The sequence below is a fragment of the Monopterus albus genome, unplaced genomic scaffold, assembly GCF_001952655.1.
Source record: "Monopterus albus unplaced genomic scaffold, M_albus_1.0 scaffold269.1, whole genome shotgun sequence".
Classification (NCBI taxonomy): Eukaryota; Metazoa; Chordata; class Actinopteri; order Synbranchiformes; family Synbranchidae; genus Monopterus; species Monopterus albus.
In genome coordinates this window covers 912,475-930,426 of record NW_018128149.1, presented here as the reverse complement: position 1 = coordinate 930,426, position 17,952 = coordinate 912,475, and the positions used below count along the sequence as shown (strand labels likewise).

The 17,952-nt window shown below is 41.6% G+C and overlaps 2 protein-coding genes across 10 annotated transcripts in view; both read left to right on the top strand.

The window, feature by feature from the left end:
• Positions 1 to 17,952, top strand: part of nebl (nebulette) — a 119,771-nt gene that overhangs the window by 65,299 nt on the left and 36,520 nt on the right. The gene's annotated exons all lie outside the window — the stretch shown is intronic.
• LOC109972772 (nebulin) overlaps positions 1 to 17,952 on the top strand; it is an 82,138-nt gene that overhangs the window by 34,550 nt on the left and 29,636 nt on the right. For 8 of the 9 annotated variants that reach the window (XM_020621895.1, XM_020621900.1, XM_020621894.1 and 5 more), the window contains 27 exons: positions 276 to 386; positions 1,276 to 1,386; positions 1,942 to 2,052; positions 2,446 to 2,553; positions 2,720 to 2,830; positions 3,117 to 3,227; positions 3,532 to 3,642; positions 4,544 to 4,654; positions 5,326 to 5,436; positions 6,099 to 6,209; positions 6,747 to 6,857; positions 6,948 to 7,055; positions 7,884 to 7,994; positions 8,334 to 8,444; positions 8,971 to 9,081; positions 9,338 to 9,448; positions 9,738 to 9,848; positions 9,934 to 10,044; positions 10,381 to 10,488; positions 11,310 to 11,420; positions 12,255 to 12,365; positions 12,497 to 12,607; positions 13,147 to 13,257; positions 13,870 to 13,977; positions 14,432 to 14,542; positions 14,697 to 14,804; positions 15,406 to 15,516. In XM_020621895.1, the coding sequence (XP_020477551.1) occupies positions 276 to 386; positions 1,276 to 1,386; positions 1,942 to 2,052; positions 2,446 to 2,553; positions 2,720 to 2,830; positions 3,117 to 3,227; positions 3,532 to 3,642; positions 4,544 to 4,654; positions 5,326 to 5,436; positions 6,099 to 6,209; positions 6,747 to 6,857; positions 6,948 to 7,055; positions 7,884 to 7,994; positions 8,334 to 8,444; positions 8,971 to 9,081; positions 9,338 to 9,448; positions 9,738 to 9,848; positions 9,934 to 10,044; positions 10,381 to 10,488; positions 11,310 to 11,420; positions 12,255 to 12,365; positions 12,497 to 12,607; positions 13,147 to 13,257; positions 13,870 to 13,977; positions 14,432 to 14,542; positions 14,697 to 14,804; positions 15,406 to 15,516 (2,982 nt within the window). The remainder of the gene's footprint in view (positions 1 to 275; positions 387 to 1,275; positions 1,387 to 1,941; positions 2,053 to 2,445; positions 2,554 to 2,719; positions 2,831 to 3,116; positions 3,228 to 3,531; positions 3,643 to 4,543; positions 4,655 to 5,325; positions 5,437 to 6,098; positions 6,210 to 6,746; positions 6,858 to 6,947; positions 7,056 to 7,883; positions 7,995 to 8,333; positions 8,445 to 8,970; positions 9,082 to 9,337; positions 9,449 to 9,737; positions 9,849 to 9,933; positions 10,045 to 10,380; positions 10,489 to 11,309; positions 11,421 to 12,254; positions 12,366 to 12,496; positions 12,608 to 13,146; positions 13,258 to 13,869; positions 13,978 to 14,431; positions 14,543 to 14,696; positions 14,805 to 15,405; positions 15,517 to 17,952) is intronic. The other variant, XM_020621896.1, reaches the window with a different exon arrangement.

The window sequence follows — 17,952 nt, the reverse complement described above, 5'->3', positions numbered from 1 at the left end:
TTGAAACAAATAAAGGCTTGAAATATTTCACTTTGTGTGTAGTGAACTAATATAACATACAAGTTTCACTTTTTGAAACAAATTATTGAAATAAATGGACTTTCCCTCGATATTCTAATTTTTTGGCACATACCTGTAGCTTGCTTCTACCACCACTATGCAGCAGAGAAATACATGTGAAATGTATGAGTTGTCACATCACTGGGAACATTTCCCTTTTACCTCAGCACTTCTTCCATCATCATCAGTTGCTTTTTGATGCTCTTCTTCAACAGGTAAAGTACAAGGAGAGCGGGAAGAAGGAGATGTCCAGCTCTCACTACGCCAAGCTGCCTGACACTTCAGAAACCCGCTTTGCCAGAGAGATGACAGACATGCTGAGTGAGGTGGGCTGACATGGATCCCTCACTCCACTGCCAAATCTCTGAACAGAGCAGAATCTAGTTCCTGTGACCACAGTGTACGGTACCTCTCCATGCATTAGTTTGTGATGCTGGGCAGCAGTTAGCTCATTCCAGTGGGTTTTTACCAGGTTTGTCTGATACTGTGATAAGTGCAGCGTTAACATCTTGTTTGTTTGTCTATTTGGAAATAATCACTGCCCCATTATCCAGTGCTTAGTGATCTTTATACCTTAGACACTCGGCAGAGGCCAGATTAGCATCAGAGACAGGGTCAAAGAGAGATCGCACTGGAGAAGAGTCAGGAACAGCATCTGATCTGGGACCAGGCAAACATGGGAAACCTGATGTTCACCAATTCTTTCTAGGAAATAGGGAAAACACCTGGCACCTGATTATGACCTTAAGCTGCTCAGTGTTGAGATGCACACAGATTTCTAAACTTGTTTCTACTCTTCTCTGTATTTTACAGCTCTGCTGTTTCCTAACAATTTCTTGAAAGTGTCCTGTAAAGAGCCATGCAGTTTGGTGCTAATATACAAAAAACTGAGTCAAAGTTCTGAGACTAATTTGTTTTTAGTTAGTCCCCTGATTTATTTATCATCCCCTTCTGTCCTCTGTATTAAAGCCTCAAGTTTGTTCTAGCTTAGCATTTAGAAACAGTTGGAAGTATAAACGGATCACTCTCTAGTTATACCTGTAATTAGTACCAAATTATATGGTTCCTTCCAGGAAACCTCTCAGGAAATTATTTGGAAATAAACTGGAGTTTACAGACCTGTAATCTAGTTGTATTCCTTTTTGTTTGTGTCAGCATTTGAAAATACTGCCTTGTTCTTGAATCAAACATCTCTCTTTTTCCCCATTTTTCCAGACTAAGTACAAGGAGGGTGGGAGGAAAAGTCTCTCTCAGAGTTTTTACTCTCAGCTTCCAGAAACTGCTGAGACTCAGTTTGCTAAAACTGTTTTGGAGCTGCAGAGCGAGGTGAGGGAGAGAAGTACTTCAGTACCCAGTGCTTGAGCCCCCCGGGCCTGTGCCCAGAGAACCCATTTAGTAATCCATGCATCCATGGTATATTTTATAGAATGTTGTTGCTAAAGATATATGGAAATATACCCTTTCTAGACTTTGTTCTCATGCACTCACCTTATGTAAAGTAGATACTAAACTTCTACTGAGTGTAAATAGATTTTAAGAGTACATTGGAGTATTACTGTATCTCATTTTATATCTGAGCACAGGAGAAACAATCGGCTACACAGATGATACACAACTCTATATTTCAGTCTGTCATACATGACCATTTCACTTTCAACTAAAACTAACATTAGCTGGAAAATACAGGAATCCTAGTGTAGCTCTGTGCACATTTGAAGTCTCAATCCTTTGGGAGCAATTTCTATATTAAAAGGCTTTTGACATTTTTGATGCAGATGTTGAACTTGAAGTCAACAAAGCTGCTTTTTAAGAGAGGAAGACATGGGTGAAGGTTTGAAATCAGTTTGAAATGGTAAGTTCATTTTTTGTGTTCTGTTACAGATGAAGTACAAAGAAGCAGGAAGGAAGGGAGCGACCAGCTGCCTGTACTCAACTCTGCCTGAGACTCTGGAAATGCAGCATGCTAAAGAGGCTTCCCAGCTGCAGAGTCAGGTAACTGGACATATTCACAAAGCTTCCAACACCAGCCCATCAGTCTATGGCAGACCATTTACTTCTAACCACTGATGTGCATCTCCATCATCCAGTTCACATGTCTGATTGCAGTTCATTTAGTTTTCCTGTAAATCAGGGCAGGCTGCACTTAACAATTTAGATCAAATTTCAGTCTGTCTCTAATCTGTTTGCTTATGCAGTTAGTTGGTTTGATTATCAAATAACTTCCTAAATCCACACTAGATTCATGAAGTGGCTGAGTGTGTAAAACTGAGCAAGAACCAAAACCAAGGGGTGACCCATGTTTAGAAAAAGACTTAAGGAGATACACTGCTCTCACTTAACTAAATCATTTCACATTATTTTATGTTTTAACCATATCTGCTGCAGCTAATATACCAGCAGACTCTGAAGAAAGACAGATCCAGTCTGTACCACCTGATGCCAGAAACCAACGAGACTCAGTTTGCCAGACAGCAGACAGAGATGCTCAGTGAGGTACAACTTTTGTATAGCTGTGCATGTAATTCACAGAAGTGCTCACCACAATTTATTTAAAAAGATGTTCAGCTCTTTTTCCCTCAGTTGTAATCCTGAGAACTAATTTCTGAATGAACACATCACAGAAAGCTTCATCGCCGGCTGTGCTTTGTTTCATTACAAGGTCAAGTACAAAGAAGACCGTAGGAGAGAGACGGGCATTAACTTGTACTCTCTGCTTCCCGACACCATCGACACCCAGCGCGCTAAAGAGCTGACAGAGATACAGAGTGAGGTGGGTCCAGGCTGGAGACTGGAATGAAGAATTAGCTCAATCACTGTAATTTTTACTTTGTTTTCCCAGCTGTTTCTCATCTCACCAATCTTTCATAGACTTGGGCTTCTTCTTTCAGTGACTCTGTGTACAGTAGGTTGATTAACCAGTTAAATTTGCACCCAAAGTCCAACCAAATAATTTGGTCATGTTGTGAGCATCATTAATAATTCTGCATTCAAATGAGGAAAACCTTGCACAAGATGCAGGGCATTCAGTGGCTTTGATTCCTCATTGTGTCTTCCAGACTAAATACAAAGAGGCCAGTAAGAAACAGACACCGGTGTCTCTGTACCACCATCTGCCTGAAACACTGGAGACACAACACGCTAAAGAGGCTTCACAGCTACAGAGTCAGGTTTGGATTAACACATACATGCCTTTACATATTTTGGTGATTGTTGGTGCAAGCATGTTTGTTCCAGCATGTGATATCAGAGACTCAGCTACTTCACCACAATCCTTAAACACAGGAACTCACACCAGACTAAATCCCTATGATCTTTCTTATGTTTCAAGCTTCTTGCTTAGTGTTCAGAATGACGGAAACATCTGGATAAACTGAGTTTATGCTCTAGAAAATAGCCAGCTAAAATTTGTACCAATAGTTTTAGCAGAGTCACAGTGAACATCCATGTTTTTATGCCATTTGTGTCATCTAGGTTTTGTACAGAGAGGCTGTTAAGAAGGAGTTGGCACATCCTGTTTACCACCAGCTGCCCAACACCCTGGAGACCCAGCTCGCCCAGGAGCTCACAAACCTGCAGAGCCAAGTAAGAGCAACAAAACCACACTGTTTTACACCAAACTGAACAACATGGACACATTAACAAAGCTAAAGCAACCTTGGCCTGACGTATAGAAACACTTGCTTCAGTTTTATCGTCAGTTCACGTTTAAAAAAAAAAAAAAAAAGAACGCTCAAGCTGATCTTTGCTGTTTGCCCTGAACATATAATTTTCAGACCAATTACACAGTCAGGTTGCACAGATGTACCTTCCCCCATGATGTGTATATTAATAATTGTACATGTACACTTTTGATGCTGAGAGCCAGGTTTGTTGAATTCGATCAATTCTCTCTTATCATGAAACAGGTCAAGACTGAAATTTCATTCTTGATCTTCCTCAGATAAAATATCGTTTTTTCTGAACATCTTGAGAACGTCCATTTTGGCTTGGAGTTGGTGCTTTTTCTGCAGCAGTTGACAATATAGTTCTGGCACATTTGATCCAGTCAAACGATCTCAAACACAGCACCAGATAATGTGAATGATGGTCCAACATCAAACTCATACAGTGGCACATGCAGTACAGCATGTGTTTTTGTCATGGCAGTGACGTCACGTTGTGTCCATCAGCAGCTTGGAGCATGTTCCACACACAGGGCTTCAAAGTGAAGCAGTGGTTTGTCAGGAAAACGTGAGTTGACTTGTGATGCTCTGATGCAGTGGATTTCTGATGCGATGCACCAGACAGGGGGCTGCTGTGTTTAGATAAGAACGAACAAATCTATTATAAATGAGTGACTACTGTCGCCAGTACAAACACTCTGCTGCAACATTTGTCTGTCATGCATTTGTCAGACTTTGGCCTGAAGTCCATCTGCTGTCAAAGTTTGGGTGGATATCATTAATATCATATTACAAATGATGTTTCCTCTCTGTGGCTGTAGATCAAGTACAAGGAGGATGGGATGAAGAGCCTGTCTAGGAGTCTCTACTCTCAGCTGCCTGAAACTACTAAGACTCAGTTTGATAAAAGTGTTTCTGAGCTACAGTGCGAGGTGAGTGCGCAGACAGACATAGTGTGTGTAACTCTGCACACCAGTGCCTCAGTTGTCACTGCAATTTTACTGAAATATTTAAGATACTTAACTGTACAGAGGAAGTTGATGGCTCGTTCTACAAAAGGAAAGCAAAAAGGGCAAGAATATGTCAGTCCCTGAGACTATTGGTACTAACATGACAGTCCCATTACCATCCCAAGTTTAACATCCTGGTAATGTGGTAAATTAGTCTTCACAGCTGTGATACAGTTTTTATGACCTCACTGACAATAGAATTTAATTTTGACAGACAGGATGGGTTTAATCTGTAGAGTCTGAGTAGGACTGAGACATAGAATCAAAACACAGCTATAGTTTTTGTGCTGTATTTCTAAATGTTTCATAACACAAACTAGAACTCCTGGTTGTATTTGTGGTTGTACTGAATGCCTCCAAGTCAAGTTGTAATGAAATTCCCTGAAGGCGTTCCTGAGATATTATGTTCACAAGAATGGCACAGATGTGAGATGACTGTGACTTTGACCTTTGAAATCAAGAGAAAGGACCAGATGAATGCACGAGCAACCTGAAAACACCATCTGTCCAACCACAGCTGTCACCAACGTGGCGGCATGAATACATGTCTTGTTGTACAAAGGTACTTAAATGTCCTATGTTCTTGTTTTCAGACAAAGTATAAGCAGTCAGGAAGGCAGAAGGCCGGCAGCTGTTTGTACTCTGTGATGGCAGAAACCCTGGAGACTCAGCATGCCAAGCAGGCCTCACAGATACAGAGCCAGGTACTGAGCACACCACACACACTCATACTACAGTACATTCCTGCCCTAATGACCATTGGCACAGTATACCGACACTTAACTCTTTCTTAAAGGAATTATTTGGTATTTTAAGAAATACATTTATTTGCTTTCTGGCTGGGAGTGACATGAGAAGATCAATACCACTCTCTCATACAAATTAAATAAACAAGATACAGCATGTTAATGGCTGAACTTTAGAAGTGGTGGTAAGTTTTTACCTTTGGACAGAGCCACACTAGCTGTTTCCCCCATTTCCAGTGTTTATGCTAAGCTAACAGGGTGCTGTTACCAGTGTTTTGTTTAAAGGACAGATATGAGAGAGGAGTCAAACTTACCAACTTCTTCTGGTATTTCCAGAAAAGATGGTCTGTTCCTTTCTACTGTTTTTCATCTTTGTCTTAATTTTGAACATAAAGCAAACCCAAGTCCTAATCTTCACCTACAATTACAAGCATAACGATGTTAGAAAGGATAAGGAACACCTGCAGATTAATTAAGATTATGTCAAAGCCTGTGTCAGGTCAAAAGTCAAAGAAAATGAAAACTCAATGAAGGGCAACTGTGGTAGAGTTAAAGTGTATACCAACACAGAATTCATCCTGAGTAGTGGTTCTCAGTCTAACTGTCTGCATTTGCTGCAGGTGAAGTATAAGGAGGACATGCACAAGGATTTGTCATCGAGTTTGTTCTCCACCCTTCCTCAAACGCTCCAGACTGAGTTGGCCAAGGAGGTGACTGAGCTCCAGAGCCAGGTAACAGCTGTCTGATAGATCAGCCACCAGTTTGGGCTTGTACATGCAGCCTGATTCAGTTTAGTTACAGTTGTAGTACATGCTGCAATTATTTTCCTTTTTTTTCCGTCGTTGAACACAGCAGCACTAACTAGTCCTTCTAAATTAATGACTTTGCTTAAGACTGCTGAGAGAGCATTAATATTACTCTTCACTCTGGCAGCCGCTGGTTCAGACCTTTAGCCACCCAGAACTCCTCCATACTGGCTGGAAAAACCCTTCTAACCTTGGCTAGGTGGCAGGTGGTGCTGATTTACAGATTGTACTTTGACAACACAGGGTGAAGAATCTAGAAGAACAACAGGAGGGCTGGAGGCAGCAGAGGGTCACACTGCATTTAGTGCAAAATTACCACCTTGTACACCCAATTCCATCCACTCTGTTCAGTCTGAATGCATCTTAACACAGCTGTTTTCATCTTGGCAACATGAGCCTGATGGGTATAATCTGTGGTGTGATATAGGGACCTGTGTAATACTTTGTTTTTATTTGATCCAGGTGAAATATAAGGAGGGCTGTAAAAAGGAAGCGTCCTCCTCCCTCTACCACCTCCTCCCTGAGACGGCAGAGTTGCAGTTTGCCAAACACATGTCAGAGATCCAGAGCGAGGTGCAGACTCTCCTCTGATTGTCTGCTTTCTTTCAACACAAAAGTATCTGCCTACATTTTTCAGATTTTTTTTTTCTCTTTCATTTCAAGACAAGGTACAAGAAGGACAAAGAAGATCTACCCAACACATTGTACTCTCTGCTGCCTGAGACTCTGCAGACTCAATTTGTGAAAGAGATGGCTGAGACGCATAGCGAGGTGGGAACTCCATGCTTACTCATGCAGTGTGTACTGATCAGGAGGGAAGTGTGATCAGTACACATATGATGTCAGTATGTTTTTTTGGTTTGGCTCTTAAATTGTGAATGAAAGAAGCATGTGATTGAAGGATGGCTAGTTGTACTTTTGAAAGCTCTCTCGGTCTGGTTCCTTGTCGGTTTCAAGGAGACACAACATTGTTGAGGTTCAATTCAGGCATCAGTTGGTAACTTCGTAATGTAACACCAGGTTTTCTGAGTCTTATCAGTCGATACTGTAATGCATGGGATTAAAACAGACAACTAAAATCATTGTCAGTAGTGAAAACAGACACAGCCCTGTTGTGATCTTTTAATAGCAGCAGTCATGGTTTGTTTCTGTATGTGTGATGTACGTCATGTTTGTGGTCTGCAGTGTGTCAGATGTTTAAAGCACAGAGATAGACTGCTCAGAGATAAGGAGGCCTAGTCAACTCTGCTCCAGGCTCTCTGGACCTGTTCATTTTTCAGCTAATACAAGGCAACATAAACCAGAAAACGGACTAACTCCAATAGTCACCGTCTGTCGCTAAGTGTGTCTTCCATCTGTCTTGTATATTTAAATGTGTTGAGAGTCAAACAGGGTGTGAAGCTGATACTGTAAATCTAGAGAATGAGGGCTATTGACAGCCAATAGGAAGCAGGGCTGATGATGCTGCTCAGCGGACAGAGTTTTAAGTTGTGGCAGGATGATGAGCAGTCTCAGGAAAAACTGATAAGGACAGTAGTTCAGAAAGCACTGGGCAGTGTGTTTGTAGTTAACACAGTTGCTTACTTTGTGTGTGTTTAGGTGAAATACAGGGCGGCAGTGAGGCAGCAGGCAGCATCGTCTCTGTACTCCAGACTGCCCGAAACTCTGGAGACCAAACATGCCAAGGAAGCAACTGAACTGCAGAGTAACGTGAGTGTGTTTCTGTAACACCCCGTCAACATCAGTTAGATTCATCGTCTGACTTAATATGATGAGTTTGTAAACAGAACTTTTATAGGGAACCCTTGTTAAAGTACAGAGGAGTTTTCTATGAAGGGACTGGTTCTGGAGAGGCATGTCACAGTTGTGTTGTTTTTTTTGTCTGTAAGACAGAAATCTTATGGCGAAACCTGAACAAATAAATCCAAAACTGTCAACACATTTTAATGGGTGAAATGTGGGCATAAAAAAACTTAAGACTGATTTTACTGTAGATGAATCATGTTGTGCACATTCTGCAGTTTCACTTGGGTTCTTTGCTTCTGACAGAAAAAGTACAAAGATGAAGGCAGAAAGGAGTTGATGTCATCTCTGTACTCTCAGCTGTCTGAAACCTCTGAGACCCAGTTCTCCCGCGAGCTGACTGAGATACAGAGCGAGGTACAGTTCTTCAAAGTACTTCAAGTATCCGTTGTTCTCCCGGGTCCTTATGTGTTATCATTTTCATCCTTTCTGGTTCACCAGAATCTAAAGGATTGTTCCCTGGGCCATACCCTGCCTCTCCACAACATTTGATCCAAATCCTTTCATTACTTTTTGAGTTATGCTATGAACAAACCAACAGACAAAGGCTGGTAAAAACACACCCTCCTATGCAGCGTTTAATAAAACTCAAGGGCGGAGGCACATCAAGCCGATGTGAAAGAACTACACCAGGAGAATAAGCCCTGACAGACACTCATCAACTTGGTGTGTTTCTGGCCAAAAAGAGAAACATTAGTATTTATAGTTTTTGCTACTGAAGAATCATCCTGACATTGTGACTGCAAAAATAAAACAGATATCAGTTTACAGTGTAAGCTGTGCATTTCAGAGAAGCCATGCACCTACAGCAAGCACACATTAACATTCCATACAAACTACATCAGAGGGTTTGATAACTGTCCTGTTGTCTTGTCTTCTTTAGAACAAGTATAAGGAAAGAGGGAAGAGGTGCCAGACTGTCAGTGTTTACTCCCAGCTCCCAGAGACCAATGAAGTCCAGTTTGCCAAAGCCGTCTCTGGGATACAAAGTGGGGTAAGGTGTTTATTTATTAATTACAGGATATGATTATGATCAAGTTGCAGTCACGTGCTGAATCTGAATGACTTGGAACCACCGTCTGTAAGAAGGAAGGTCTGATAAGTTTGTTCTCCTGTTCTTGTAGATATTTATTCTTCATCAGTGAGGCTGTTATTCCAGTTTGGACAGCCTGACGTTAATGAAAGATAATGGACTATACACTCAAATCTCAGTGTTATTTCTACTCAGTGGCTCATGGCTTGTTTTCTAGACCAAATATAAAGAGGCTGGGAAGAAAGACATGTCCCGCTGTCTGTACTCAAAGCTGCCCAAGACTCTGGACATGCTGCATGCTAAAGAGGTTTCACAGCTGCAGAGTCAGGTGTGTACGGATGCTGTGTGGTGTGTTCAAGCACATGGCTGCATTCAGTTGACAGTAGATGGAAAATGTTGCTGTAAAAGTGTCTTTATTTTTAGCCTTCTGTAGATAGGTGGATAAACAACACCAGTTAGAATAAAAACACACCTTCAAGCTCTGATTTGTTCTCAGATCCTCCCAGAAGTAACTGGAATATATATCTACCTTTGGATTTTTTGTACAGGTTATGTTAATGAGCTGAAAGCTGGAAAAGCTTAATGCTGTGTACTTTCCCTTTGTTTTGTGTGTGTAGGTGAAGTATAAGCAGGACAGTCAGAAGGAGGCGAGTGGCTCTCTGTACCACCAGCTGCCTGAAACCACAGAGACACAGCTGGCTAAAGAGCTGAGGGACATTTACAGTGAGGTGAAGGGCACACCCATGTTCTACGTACCTTCGCTGGGTATCTGTGTGGTACATGTAGTACATTAAGCTCTGTGCTGTGCTCCAGGTGAAGTATAAAGACAAGGGGAAGAAGGAGCTCAGTAAGAACTTGTACTCTCTCCTGCCTGAGACGGCAGAGACGCAGTTCGCCAAACTGATGTCAGAGATGCAGAGCGAGGTGAGGACCCTGAACGCCTCACACGGGGACTCTGCTGCCCGACAGTCCGCCAGGATCTCACTGTTTGTTTTGCATAAATAATTTTAATAAATACAATTATGAATTGTTTAGTTTTCAGAGATGGATAAATAATTGACTTTTCTTGTTTTTGCTAGTAGCTTGTGTTGTGTTAGATTAAGTAGTTCTTTGTGAACATAATGTAAATACACATACAGCTGAGGCAGTGTGTTGTCATCCAGAATACTGTGGTTTGACAAGAAATGAGGAAGATGTAATGATTGTCCTAATAAACCATTTGTTTCATTTTTCTGATTGTTTTTTCTTTTTCATCTCAAGACAAGGTACAAGAAGGACAAAGAAGATCTGCCCAACACGTTGTATTCTCTGCTGCCTGAGACTCTGGAGACTCAGTTTGTGAAAGAGATGGCTGAGACGCATAGCGAGGTGGGAACTCTGACTGTAATTGGTCATGTTGTGACTTAACCTTTGTGTGTTCATCTGTGCCATTGTCAAAAAAAAGCAATTAAAAACACATCAGTGAGCCCCTGATACTGCCCTGCTGCCCCAAATACTCACTTGGCCAAATATCTCTTCATGTGCATATTCTGAAGGAACCAGTGGGCTTGAAGATGAGGGCCACAGTCAGGACTGGAGAGTCAGACAGTGTTTGACAAACACACTGATAGTTTAGGCTTTTTCTGGCAGGTTGCTGATCATAAGACATACACAATAACACATTTGAAGGTGAAGTCTTTAGTGAATGTATGTACATCAGTGAAACGTCCTTGGGGACATAGTTAGATGTGTGAGCCCCGTCTCAAACACTCCAGTATGTTAACACATCGCAGATAAACTGGCTGCTGCTGTCTATTCTGGTCCTGTTATCAGAGACACATTCAGAGCTGCTGGATACCTGCCTCCATCTCTGTCTGCTCCTCCTGTACTGCAAAAACACATTCACAGGGTTTCTATTGCTTTTGAACAGAGTTACTCTGAGAACTGTATCAACTTTTTCTCATCCCATTCTCTCTGTTTTCCTCTAGTGTCTCTTTACATTCAGTCCCTGGGTTTTGGTTTTTATGTGAATTTGGCATCTTCAGACAGAAGCAACAATATTAATATTTGTTTTCAAAGCAAGTGATATGAAAGGCTGTTCATGAATAAAAGCCAGCTAGGGCAGCTGTAAGAGAAATGGTTGACAAGCATTAAAACATGCTGCAGACATGTCGTGATCTGTCCCAGTGTGGTGTTTGTTTTTCCTGCAGGTCAAGTACAAGGAGGTAGTAAAGAAGGAGGCCGGCAGTTCTCTGTACCACCAGCTGCCTGAGACTCTGGAGACGCAGCGTGTTAAAGAAGTGACTGAGCTGCAGAGCGAGGTGCACACCTCTGTTATTCACCTTTTATTGTGGTTAATATTTGAGCATGAAAACATTAAAGACCGATTCCTTGGCTTCACGTGTGAGCTACTGTGTGGCAGTAAGTCTCACGGTGCTCACATGTTTCAGGGTTTAAACACTTTCTCAGGTGCAGACGGATGTGAGTTGTCTTGCTTCCACTCTGCAACAACTGTGTTTGATTTTTCAGGCAGAGAGAAGCTCAAACCGAATCCAACATTACTCGTCAAAGAATTAATGAGCGAGTGATGTTTCACACTTTGAAATGGGTATTTGGAATTCAGTTTGTAGCTCAGCTATTCAACAAAAATGCAACAATCATATGCAGAGAGCTGTTGCTTCCTCTTCTGTGGCGTCATGTTTACACTGTTATTTTAGGCTCCTGATAATTTTACTCAAATAAAATGTGTGTAGCATCAAGGTTTCTGCTTGGTTTAGATGCAAAGCACCAGTATCTGATTCATTCTTTCACTAACTATTAGTCCTTCTGCACCAAGTGTTTGCTCGTGCAGTATGTTTGGCAGTGTCCACACACAATGTACTGAGTGAGTTTCACGTCTAGGAAACTTGGCTGCAATGATTGTTTTCATCTGTGATTTTTCTGTCAACTGTTATTTAGTAACACATAGTTTTACTGCCGGTTGAAACAGGATGATTAAGTTACAACAGTATGAAGAAAGAAAAGCAGAAAATCATAACATTTGGTAACACATATCAGTGTTGCACACAGTGAATTTCAAGCTGCGTTAAACGCAGCAGAAGCTGAGGACTGTCTGAATTCATCTCACCTTGTTTTGTTCCACCTGTTTCTTTCAGAACAAGTATAAGCAGAGTGGGAAGAAGTCGATGTCTTCCAGTCTGTACGCTCAGCTGCCACAGACGACAGAGACGCAGCTCGCCGCCAAGATGTCTGACCTGCAGAGCAAGGTGAAGATATCTTGCACAGACACACACCTGAGGATGTTAGCACATGGCCCCCGTCTCTCTCTCTCTGTCTCTCTGTGATGTTTCTGATGACTGAATGTAGCTGATGTTGTCTGTCTCTGCGTCTTCTCCAGAGTAAATATAAAGAGGACGGGATCAAGACTGTCTCTCATAGTCTCTACTCTCAGCTGCCAGAGACCAATGAAGTCCAGTTTGCCAAAGCTGTTACCGAGCTGCAGAGTGAGGTCAGAAATGACGATAACTGATTTGGTTTATTTGTTCTTCCCTGATCCTTTATAGCTTTATTTCACTAAATTATATAGATGTAAGGTGACAGTGCTAACCACTGAGCTACCCGGCGACCTAAACAGTAAAACAAATGGCTTAATTGTCCAATTAAACCCAATTGAAGTGAATTATAAACATTTCATTTTATAGATTTTTGTTTAATTTAATATCTTAGTTTTCATTAATAAGCATAAACACATATCGGTAATGAATGTCTTTACGTACACGGGTGGAGAAGAGTGAATTATCTCTGAGCAGCCAGAAGCTGCAACAGCATACTTGTAACTGTTCAGTAAAGGAAAAGAAAGAAAATGTCCATGTTTTAGAGTTTGTCCTTGACAGACTGCTGAGAAGTGCAGCAGAACAACAAATAAGCAGGTTATTGTGTAACTGCAGACATGACACTGCAGCAGCACCTGCTAACATGCGACTATGAGCTGAAATGGGGGCATGTGGTGGAAACAGCAGCCACAATAACAGCTGATGTTGTCTTTAGGCCAAGTACAAGGAGGTAAGCAGGAAGAGGGCAACCACCTGTCTGTACCACCAGCTACCTGAAACTCTGGACACTCAACATGCTAAAGGGGCAGCTGAGCTGCAGAGTCAGGTATACACACATCCTTGTGGTTGTCACTTACAGTGTCCATACATAGACTTATATTCATTTACAGGGCACCCACCCTAACCAGAACTACTGCTTGACTAGCCTTAACCAAAGTCAACACATGCTCTAACCTTACACCCCTTTTTTTTCATAAAATTTGGCGAATTACATGTGGGGCCCAGCCTTTGGCTCCACGATGGACTTCAGGTCCTCTCAAAACAGTGTGCACCTAGCATGGTCAGGATTTTACCTTTGTGTTGAATTAATATGATTTTAATTTGGGAGGAACTGGAGCTTTGTGTAACGTCAGTGCTTTGTGTCACATCAGTAATAACCAGAGTTCTACAGGACTGACACAGTTACTGTTAGCCAGCTAACACTAGCTTCAGACTGGAGACTGCAGTTTGTGCGGTTTGTCCCAACCAGGCATCCGTAGTTTACGTCTTTGCTAGAAAATAGGATGTGATGGGAGGGGCAGAGAGGACCAGCTTATGGTGTCAGTTTGATTTGAGTCTCACTAGAACCTCTGGGCTGAAAAGACATTAGAGAGAGGAGAGTTAAGTCTTTATCCTGTTGTCAGTCTCATACCTTTCCTGTCCTTTCTGTCCTCTCCAGGTAAAGTACAGAAAGTCTAAGAAGGACCTGATCACCAGCCTGTACTCTCTGCTGCCAGAGACAGAGGACATGAAGTTGGCTAAAGCTGCCATGGAGCTTCAGAGTGAGGTGGGTGGACGCTGAAAGGCTGTGTTGGGACAGTTAGTTTTAACTCCTAGATAAGAATCAATCAAACTTTAGGAGTAAATGACACTAGAAAACTTCACTGTGTGTTGCAAACACTGTATGGTTTTATCTTTATTTACATTGTATATTTATGGAAGGGTGACAAGTTACAGGGAAAGGTCTGAATGAATGAGTGGATGACAGTGCCCCCGTCCATAGGTCACAAGGAGTCACTGAATGGTTTGATGAGAGTGAAAATGATGTGAGTCATACGCTGTGGCCGTCACAGTCACCAGGTCTCAGCCCCATTGAACACCTATGGGAGGTTGTAGGTCAATGCCAGCAGAACAGCTTCACCTTGGCATGTGGTGGCCAAACGCCTCACTGACACACTTTATGTTGTGTTGTCACCCAGTAATTTGTTGCCCATCTCAGTCTGTCTTAACATGTGTTCTAGAATAAATACAAGCAGAAAAGCAGACAGGAGATCAGCAGCAGTGTCTTCCACCAGATGCCCGAGACCACAGAGATCGAGTTTGTTAAGCAGGTCTCTGAATTTCAGAGTGAGGTGAGACGCTCAATATTAAATTCAGTCATGTTTTTATCTACACAGAAAAAATATCTTGTTAAATATTTTCATTGATTTCCGACTGTCACTGAAAATGTGTAGCTACAGTATGACTGCATGTGTTGTTGGTTTCTGTGTGTTGTGTGACTCCTAGACCAAGTACAAAAAGGACAAAAAGGATCTGCCCAACACGTTGTACTCTCTGCTGCCTGAGACTCTGGACACTCAGTTCGTTAAAGAGATGGCTGAGATGCACAGCAAGGTGGGAAACTCTCTCTATGTTGGTGTTCATGTCTCAGCATGTGACTGCCTGGAATAGCAGGTGTCTTCCTGAGGTTTAATAATAAGGTACCAAGTGATTCAGCACTGATGATCAAGTTTCTGAACCTACATCATGTCATGCGGTTGGAATCAAAACACCTGCAATGCTATGCTTCTCTTCAGGATGTTTACACTCGCTTTGTTAGCCACGTGTCACTAACATGCGACTTCATTCGCCCGTTACTCTGTTTAGAAGACTATTATGCAAAACCATCTGGGAAAACAGTTTTAAATATTTTAAATACCTAATTAGCTCAATAAAAGTCAATAACACTTGAGAACAAACCGAACAAACCAAGCCACAATAAGAAATTAAAACTAGTTCACAGTAAACTAATTAGAAGTAGCAGTATACATAAGAAACATGACTTCACTTGTGCTATAATGTCCCTTCATGCAGTTATGATGAGGTTTTAGGACTTGATGAGTAAGAACTGACCTGTCGTGATGCTGATTTCTTCACAGTGTGGTCTGGGGTGTGTGTGTACTGAGTCACTGTGCAGGTGTTGATTTAATATTGTTGCTGCTGTTGTTCTTCCCAGAGTAAATACAAGGAGGCCGGTAAGAAGGAGCTGGTTAACAGCCTGTACTCTAAGCTGCCAGAGACTAAAGAAACTCAACACGCCAAGGAGCAGACTCAGCTCAGCAGTGAGGTACACACCCGGCTGCAGGATCTGTCTGTAGACCATAAATCGCACGCAGTATTATTAATGCAAGTAGTGCTTTGTTTGTGACTTTGGAAACCACTTAAAATATGAAAACAGGCACAAAGTCCTTTATATGTGTTGTTGTCAGACATACATTTAGAGCCACTTCATCACTGTGCACAGTGTGTTAGTTTCAGTCCACAAACACCACAGTCCTTCTGTTCTTCATCACATAGCTACAGTTAGACTCAGTGTATAGTATACACAGCTACAAGCATGTAACAAGGGGGCAGTGGAGTTTGTTTAATTAAACTCAACTAACCTAATTACAATAATGAGAAGATGCAGTAATAATATGCAAGGTTAATAATAGACCCCTGGTGTGAGATTGAGGTTACCATCATTTTGATCCCATTTGCAATGATAATTACATCAAACTACAGTGCCTTGTATTCGGCCCCCTTGAACTTTGCGACCTTTTGCCACATTTCAGGCTTCAAACATAAAGATATAAAACTGTAATTTTTTGTGAAGAATCAACAACAAGTGGGACACAATCATGAAGTGGAACGAAATTTATTGGATATTTCAAACTTTTTTAACAAATAAAAAACTGAAAAACTGGGCGTGCAAAATTATTCAGCCCCCTTAAGTTAATACTTTGTAGCGCCACCTTTTGCTGCGATTACAGCTGTAAGTCGCTTGGGGTATGTCTCTATCAGTTTTGCACATCAAGAGACTGAAATTTTTGCCCATTCCTCCTGCAAAACAGCTCGAGCTCAGTGAGATTGGATGGAGAGCGTTTGTGAACAGCAATTTTCAGTTCTTTCCACAGATTCTCGATTGGATTCAGGTCTGGACTTTGACTTGGCCATTCTAACACCTGGATATGTTTATTTGTGAACCATTCCATTGTAGATTTTGCTTTATGTTTTGGATCATTGTCTTGTTGGAAGACAAATCTCCATCCCAGTCTCAGGTCTTTTGCAGACTCCATCAGGTTTCCATCCAGAATGGTCCTGTATTTGGCTCCATCCATCTTCCCATCAATTTTAACCATCTTCCCTGTCCCTGCTGAAGAAAGCAGGCCCAAACCATGATGCTGCCACCACCATGTTTGACAATGGGGATGGTGTGTTCAGGGTGATGAGCTGTGTTGCTTTTACGCCAAACATAACGTTTTGCATTGTTGCCAAAAAGTTCGATTTTGGTTTCATCTGACCAGAGCACCTTCTTCCACATGTTTGGTGCGTCTCCCAGGTGGCTTGTGGCAAACTTTAAACGACACTTTTTATGGATATCTTTAAGAAATGGCTTTCTTCTTGCCACTCTTCCATAAAGGCCAGATTTGTGCAGTATACGACTGATTGTTGTCCTATGGACAGAGTCTCCCACCTCAGCTGTAGATCTCTGCAGTTCATCCAGAGTGATCATGGGCCTCTTGGCTGCATCTCTGATCAGTCTTCTCCTTGTATGAGCTGAAAGTTTAGAGGGACGGCCAGGTCTTGGTAGATTTGCAGTGGTCTGATACTCCTTCCATTTCAATATTATCGCTTGCACAGTGCTCCTTGGGATGTTTAAAGCTTGGGAAATCTTTTTGTATCCAAATCCGGCTTTAAACTTCTCCACAACAGTATCTCGGACCTGCCTGGTGTGTTCCTTGTTCTTCATGATGCTCTCTGCGCTTTAAACAGACCTCTGAGACTATCACAGTGCAGGTGCATTTATACGGAGACTTGATTACACACAGGTGGATTCTATTTATCATCATTAGTCATTTAGGTCAACATTGGATCATTCAGAGATCCTCACTGAACTTCTGGAGAGAGTTTGCTGCACTGAAAGTAAAGGGGCTGAATAATTTTGCACGCCCAATTATTCAGTTTTTTATTTGTTAAAAAAGTTTGAAATATCCAATAAATTTCATTCCACTTCATGATTGTGTCCCACTTGTTGTTGATTCTTCACAAAAAATTAGTTTTATATCTTTATGTTTGAAGCCTGAAATGTGGCAAAAGGTCGCAAAGTTCAAGGGGGCCGAATACTTTCGCAAGGCACTGTATCTAATACTAGATGCACCAATCAGCTGTTCCTCCCTCAGTACTGATCCAGTGGAATCACATTTTCTTCCCAAATGTTTTGTTTGTTGCTGACTTGCACAACAAGGAGGAGTGATGCAAATATATGCTGCTTTTTATCATTTTCTTGATTTGATTTTGATTTATTTTGATTTGATTTATATATTCTTTCAAGCATGTAAAGACAGTTGATATGTCAACACACATAATTTTACACATATCCAACAAATGCTAATCCAATATCAATTTGCTTATACCTAGTACATGCTTGAATGGAGTAGGAAGAAGTCAGACTTATCCAGTCCTACCCCCTGACATCATCTTACCATCATTGGTTTGCAAGCAGTAAATGATTCACTTCTAC